The sequence below is a fragment of the Macrobrachium nipponense genome, chromosome 49 (genome assembly GCF_015104395.2).
Source record: "Macrobrachium nipponense isolate FS-2020 chromosome 49, ASM1510439v2, whole genome shotgun sequence".
NCBI lineage: Eukaryota > Metazoa > Arthropoda > Malacostraca > Decapoda > Palaemonidae > Macrobrachium > Macrobrachium nipponense.
This window is the reverse complement of record NC_087224.1, coordinates 16,806,823-16,813,777: the sequence shown is the minus strand read 5'-3', so window position 1 is coordinate 16,813,777 and position 6,955 is coordinate 16,806,823. Positions and strand designations below refer to the sequence as shown.

The 6,955-nt window shown below is 45.2% G+C and overlaps 1 protein-coding gene across 1 annotated transcript; it reads left to right on the top strand.

Annotated features, from left to right (window-relative positions):
• The first annotated feature begins 1,183 nt into the window (after nucleotides 1-1,183).
• LOC135205249 (protein no-on-transient A-like) lies at nucleotides 1,184-3,826 on the top strand. Its single transcript, XM_064235598.1, has 4 exons — nucleotides 1,184-1,361; nucleotides 1,499-1,744; nucleotides 2,335-2,374; nucleotides 3,682-3,826. The coding sequence occupies exons 1-4, from the start codon at nucleotides 1,184-1,186 to the stop codon at nucleotides 3,824-3,826; spliced, it is 609 nt and encodes a 202-aa protein (XP_064091668.1).
• The last annotated feature ends 3,129 nt before the right edge of the window (nucleotides 3,827-6,955 follow it).

The window sequence follows — 6,955 nt, the reverse complement described above, 5'->3', positions numbered from 1 at the left end:
GGGGGTGGGACCCTTTGTGGCCTACACTCCCATGCTCCACCTTGGTTCAGCTGGAAAAGTCAGCAACCAGCACATGGAATAAGTGGCACCAGTGATGCAAAGGAAACTCACGAGGAGGGTGCTGCGTGATTGGCTGGTGACCTGGCTGGATAAACCAAAGTGAGGCAGTGAAGTACAGGCCACAGAGGGGGTGGGACCCTTTGTGGCCTGCACTCCACTGCTCCACCTTAGTTCAGCTGGAAAAGTCAGCAACCAGCACGTGGAATAAGTGGCACCAGTGATGCAAAGGAAACTCACGAGGAGGGTGCTGCGTGATTGGCTGGTGACCTGGCTGGATAAACCAAAGTGAGGCAGTGAAGTACAGGCCACAGAGGGGGTGGGACCGTTTGTGGCCGGCACTCTACTGCTCCACCTTGGTTCAGCTGGAAAAGTCAGCAACCAGTACATGGTATAGATGGTACCAATGATGCAAAGGCAACTCAAGAGGAGGGTGCTGTGTGATTGGCTAGTGACCTGGCTGACTAAACCAAAGTGAGACTGTGAAGTACAGGCCACAAGGGGGTGGGACCCTTTGTGGCCTACACTCCAGCTCCACCTTGGTTCAGCTGGAAAAACAAAAGTCAGCAACCAGCACATGGAATAAGTGGCACCAGTGATGCAAAGGAAACTCACGAGGAGGGTGCTGTGTGATTGGCTGGTGACCTGGCTGGCTAAACCAAAGTGAGGCTGTGAAGTACAGGCCACAAATGGGGTGGGACCCATTTTGGCCTGCACTCCACTGCTCCACCTTAGTTCAGCTGGAAAAGTCAGCAACCAACACATGGTATAGGTGGCACCAGTGATGCAAAGGAAACTCACGTGGAGGGTGCTGTGTGATTGGCTGGTGACCTGGCTGGCTAAACCAAAGTGGGGCTGTGAAGTACAAGCCACAGAGGGGGTGGGACCCTTGAGGCCTGCACTCTGGTGCTCCACTTTGGGTCAGTTGGCAAGGTCAGCATGCACCATGTGGAACATGTGGCACTGGAGATGCACAGACAATTAATAGTGAGAGTGTTCTGTGACTGGCTGCTGATCTTGCAGGTCAGACTGAGGTAAGGCAGAAGGAAGCATGCTTCACAAGGTAGGGGGGGACACAGGCCACTGGTGGGAACCCTGTGGGAACTGTATGCCTACCCTGTGTAGCATGCTTTCTGCTGCTGCACCTTGGTTTGGCCTGCAAGGTCGGCAGCCAGAAGATAAATTAGAGAAGGCCCTCTGTTGCATTCAACAAATGGAGAAGTTATGGAAAGAGGAACAAGAGTTGAAACTAACAATGGAAATTAAGTGGCAACAGGCAATGCAGGAAAAGGAGGAAGAACTGAGTATGTGGAGGCTTATATAAATGTGAGGAATCTGATGTGAAAGAAAGATTGAGAGAGAGGACTGAGAAACAGAACCTTGAGAAGCTTCAAGAGCTCACAGAAAAATGTGAAGTTATAAAAGAAATGTCAGGCCGCAGAGGAAGATAAGGCAAAGGAGGTACTAAGCAACAGAGAATGGCGAAGAAAGCAGGCAGAAGCTCTGAGGAAGCAAGATAAATTCTTGTTGATGAGGCTTTTCAATGGAATTACTCACAGAAATAACCTGTTAGAAAATACAGGAAAGGAAGAGGATGAAAGAAATGAACAAGAAAATGGAAGTCACCAGGAGTACTGCTGTGAACCAAGAAGAGAAAACAGGATACTTAAAAAATTAGTGGTCAGCCGTAAATAATATTGTGGAGGACATTTTAAAAGGACAAAGTAGCGCTGAAAAGAGCTCTAGCAGCATGGCTGGGACATCTGCCCCTGAGGATGGAAGCTGTTGGTCACCAAGAGATGCAGCAGATTAATCTCCTATGGTCGAAGAATAGGCCAGGATCCTGCTTTTGATGCAGCACTCAGATGGAGAGGTGCTCTGAATCTAGTGGTGGCCTGGACTTTGTGGTGCAGGTGACAATAGTGACACACAGGCACCTGACAGTGCTGGGTGTTCCATGACTGGCTGCCGACCTTGCAGGCCAAACCAAGGTGCAGCAGCAAAAAGCATGCTACACAGGGTAGGCATACAATTCCCACAGGGTTCCCCACCCAGTGGCCTGTGTCCCCCCCTACCTTGTGAAGCATGCTTCCTGCTGCCTTACCTCAGTCTGACCAGCAAGATCAGCAGCGAGTCACAGAACACCCTCACTATCACTTGTCTGTCCATCACCTATACCATGTGGCGAATGCCGGTCTTGCTGTTTAAACCAAGGTGCAGCAGGAGACGCTTGCTACACAGTGCTGGGTGTTCCATGACTGTCTGCTGACCTTGCAGGCCAAATCAAGGTGCAGCAGCAGAGAGCATGCTACACAAGGTAAGCACACATTTCCCACTGGGTTCCCCCACCCGGTGGCCTGTGTCCCCCCCTACTTTGTAAAGCATGCTTCCAGCTGCCTTACCTCAGTCTGACCTGCAAGATCAGCAGCCAGTCACAGAACACTCTCACTATTAATTGTCTGTGCATCTCCAGTGCCACATGTTCCACATGGTGCATGCTGACTTTGCCAACTGACCCAAAGTGGAGCACCGGAGTGCAGGACACTAGGGTCCCACCCCCTCTGTGGCTTGTACTTCACAGCCCCATTTTGGTTTAGCCAGCCAGGTCACCAGCCAACCACACAGCACCCTGATCATGAATTGCCTTTGCATCATTGGTGCCATCTATACCATGTGCTGGTTCCGAATTTTTCCAGCTGAACCAAGGTGGAGCAGTGGAGTGCAGGCCACAAAGGGGGTCCCACCACCTTTGTGGCCTGTACTTCATGGCCCTACTTTGGTTTAGTCCAGCCAGCCAGGTTACCAGCCAATCACACAGCACCCTCCTCGTGAGTTTCCTTTATCATTGGTGCCACCTATACCATGTGCTGGTTGCTGACTTTTCCAGCTGAACCAAGGTGGAGAAGTGGAGTGCAGGCCACAGATGGTTCCACCAACTTTGTGGCCTGTACTTCACGGCCCCACTTTGGTTCAGCCAGCCAGGTCACCAGCCAATCACACAGCACCCTCCTCGTGAGTTGTCTTTCCATCATTGATGCCACCTATACCATGTGCTGGTTGCTGACTTTTCCAGCTGAACCAAGGTGGAGCAGTGGAGTGCAGGCCACAAAGGGTCCCACCCCCTCTGTGGCCTGTACTTCACAGCCCTACTTTGGTTTAGCCAGCCAGGTCACCAACCAATCACACAGCACCCTCCTCGTGAGTTTCCTTTGCATCACTGGTGCCACAATGTGTTGGTTGCTGACATTGCCAGCTGAACCAAGGTGAAGCAGTGGAGTGCAGGCCTCAAGGGTCCCACCCCCTCTGTGGCTTGTACTTCACAGCCCCACTTTGGTTTAGCCAGCCAGGTCACCAGCCAATCACACAGCACCCTCCTCGTGAGTTGTCTTTCCATCATTGATGCCACCTATACCATGTGCTGGTTGCTGACTTTTCCAGCTGAACCAAGGTGGAGCAGTAGAGTGCCGGCCACAAAGGGTCCCACCCCCTCTGTGGCCTGTACATCACTGCCTCACTTTGGTTTATCCAGCCAGGTCACCAGCCAATCACGCAGCACCCTCCTCGTGAGTTGCCTTTGCATCACCGGTGCCACTTATTGCATGTGCTGGTTGCTGACTTTTCCAGAAGAACCAAGGTGGAGCAGTGGAGTGCAAGCCACAAAGGGTCTTTTAGAATAGTAGGAGGAGGAGGAGGAGGAGGAGGAGGAGGAGGAGGAGGAGGAGGAGGAGGAGGAGGAGGAGGAGGAGACTTTGGGTGCCACTTAAGTTGATCATATATATACATATGTGTGTGTGTGTGTGGAAAATGTACACACATGCAAAACATATATAAAAATATTTATATATGTATGCACATACACATATATTTTTTGTTGTTCTTGTTGTTGTTGTTGAAATAACCAATAACTATGCAAATTTTTGTTGCTGATAATAATTTATTGAAAGAAAACAATATTCTATTATTCATATATGGGGGGACACGTGACTGGGCGTCATCTCCTTAAATCCTTGTTATCAATAAATTGTTATTGTTTCTGATATAGTTGCTGTTATTATGATCATATACATCAGCAATATTAACAAGGGTTGATCTTACATCAGCTTACGCAAGGTCGCGCGCTAAAATCTACGATCAAATAGAACGATGTTTCACCAACGAAAATTAAAAATAAATAGCCTATATTATTTAAAAATAATTGTTCTGCACTGTTTTACACGCACATTATGTATTTTTTTACTTTTTCATTCAAAGAAACAAATCATAAATATCCTATCTTGAAATTCCTGTGTCTTTAACTCAACGCAGAGCACCTATTTCAGACCTTTTTTTTTTGGCTTTTTTTCAGACCCTTTTCAGACCTTTTTCAGACTTTTTTTGTGCTTTTTCAGACCTTTGTTTTTTTTGGCTTTTCTAACCCTCCCTCCCCCCAACAAGAACAACAAAGAAGTTTGGACTGCAAATGATTTCGTATGAACTTAAAAGCTTTAGTATCATTATCAATACTAGTAGCAAGAGATAAACAGCAGTCGTAGAAAATTTTGAGGTCAAGTCCATCAGAATGAAATACGATTTATTTTGGGACTGATTGATAGACACGATGTCATAAACTGGCGTCACAGCAGCCAAGGGCATCGATACTGCGGGCGAGAAGACGCCCGTCATTCGCCTAAGAAATGTGACGAGAGAGAGAGAGAGAGAGAGAGAGAGAGAGAGAGAGAGAGAGAGAGAGAGAGAGAAAGTCTGAAACAAAAGAAAGAAGGGAAAAGGAAAAAATGTTCTTCGAGCCTCGCTCTGAGACAGTCATTATATTATGGCTGTGATTGGCCAATCATCCTCCACCAGTTTCCCCATTAGGGAGAAGATTCATAATGAATCGCTAATGATGATTGGCCGCACACCCTGAGTAATGATGGCAGGGGGAGGGGGAGGGGATAGGGCTGGTGGTTCCCTTGTCCCCAAATCAAGTCCACCCCCCTCCCCCTCGCCCCTTCCATTTGAGGAAAAGAAGGGAATTTGCGGTTGTGGAGATGAATTGGAGAAACGAGGGGGGGGAGAGGGAGGGAGTAGTATGCGACTGGGAAGGGGGTTGGGGGGGATCAGGGGGTGTATTCGTCTTCGAGAAGGGGAAATAGTAGGAGAGGGTAAAGAAAAGAATGTTGAATTAAGCTAAGTGTGAGATAGGCGATGGTAATATTATTATTATTATTATTATTATTATTATTATTATTATTACTGAAGACGTGGACACATTCCGTTGTGGACGTTGTTCGCATTGTTAGTAGGATTCGATGACCTTAGGCTCCATCGCCTGTCTACGAACACCCATTATTCAATTCAAACGCTCGCAGTATAGAATGCCCATAAATTATGAGCGGAAAATTTCGTCATTATAAGAAAAGCCGAAATAAACATAATGAAGAGTAGAAATGTATCGAATAAAACACTTAAACAAGAAAAGAAACGTGGTGGAATGGTGAAAGATGTCCATAACGTATGTAAACGGCTGTTAAAAAGAATGAAAAATTTGTAGAACTATTTGAAAAATGAACTGATAATATTGGATGAGAAGTAACAAGAGCACAGCTGGTAAAACGAATGACAGGAAGTAGCGCAATAGAAAACAATCAGAAGAGAAAGAAAACAGACCTGACAAGAATAGGAATACAAATAGGTAGAAAACAGACCTGACAAGAATAGGAATACAAATAGGTAGAAAACAGACCTGACAAGAATAGGAATACATTTTATTTCTGTAAGTATCAGAAAGTTGTCACTAATTTTTACTTATCATTTGAAGAACATAAAATGGGAAAGTATTTGTTTTTGTATGAGAATCGTATAAAGAAAATTACGAGGAAGTATTCTTCGAGAATGGACCGCCTGCAATGGAATATGAGTGTTAGGTGATCCCACGAGTAACAAAATACAACGAAAAAACAACTAGGAGGGAATGAGGTTTTGTTGATCAGAGACTGAAAAAAAGATAAAAAAAAAAAAAAAAGGAAGCATGGGCATCTAATCGCCGTCCCTCAAATCCCCCGTCCGTGTCCTGATTAGCAGCGATCATTAGCAGATCTCTTGAAGGTCATTTGGGATTCAGCTCATGGCTACTAAATCAATTGCGTTTCAGAGGCCGCCACCAACCCAGAATTTTCCGATTGAATTATGGGACCAAAACTTCCATCGACACAGATTACGGAGGGAATGTCAGTAAAAAAGAAAAAAAAAGAATAAAAAAAAAGTGATTTCGACCGATAACTGTTGCAAAACAAGAAAGATGCCATGCTGGAGATAAGGGACTTTATTCTAGTGAACTAATTCTGGATTCATCTGATTTTACCTCGTTACTGAATAATCACTGCTTCCATGCAACGTAAAAGCACCACACAAACAATCATCGGATTTTGATATTGTACAATATACTGTACTGTGGTATCTCGTATCGTCCATTTTTTGAAAACTATCTCAGCGAGTAAGTTCATGCTCACAGCTTTAGACTGACTCACACCCAGCAATCCACAAACACAATGTATTATGTATATCGATAATATATACTAATACTATATATATATATATATATATATATATATATATATATATATATATATATATATATATATTTTATTATATATGAAGTCTTATTTCTTTTTCACTCTTCAGTTGTGAATGGAGTTAAGCATCAGCATTTTCCACCAAAGTGATGAGAGTCTCTTTTCTTGTTATCTCTTGCTCTCTCTGCCGAAGCCTTCGTTATTATCACCGGTCCACTGCTGGTGTATATGTGACAAAGCCACTTCAGAATACTCATCCCCCGTTTTAACTTTGCTAACATTGGTGCAACATTTCCATCGTATCTCCACATTTCTCGGTTCTCAAACCCTTCTCAAAGACAAGAAGG

Bases quoted from the DNA above. Each gene is read 5' to 3' on its own strand.
- LOC135205249 (XM_064235598.1), top strand. From the start codon at position 1,184: ATGCTTTCTGCTGCTGCACCTTGGTTTGGCCTGCAAGGTCGGCAGCCA. The intron at 1,362-1,498 runs GTATGTGGAGGC...GTCAGGCCGCAG, and splicing joins GGAAAAGGAGGAAGAACTGA to AGGAAGATAAGGCAAAGGAG. The intron at 2,375-3,681 runs GTAAGCACACAT...TGACTTTTCCAG, and splicing joins CAGAGAGCATGCTACACAAG to AAGAACCAAGGTGGAGCAGT.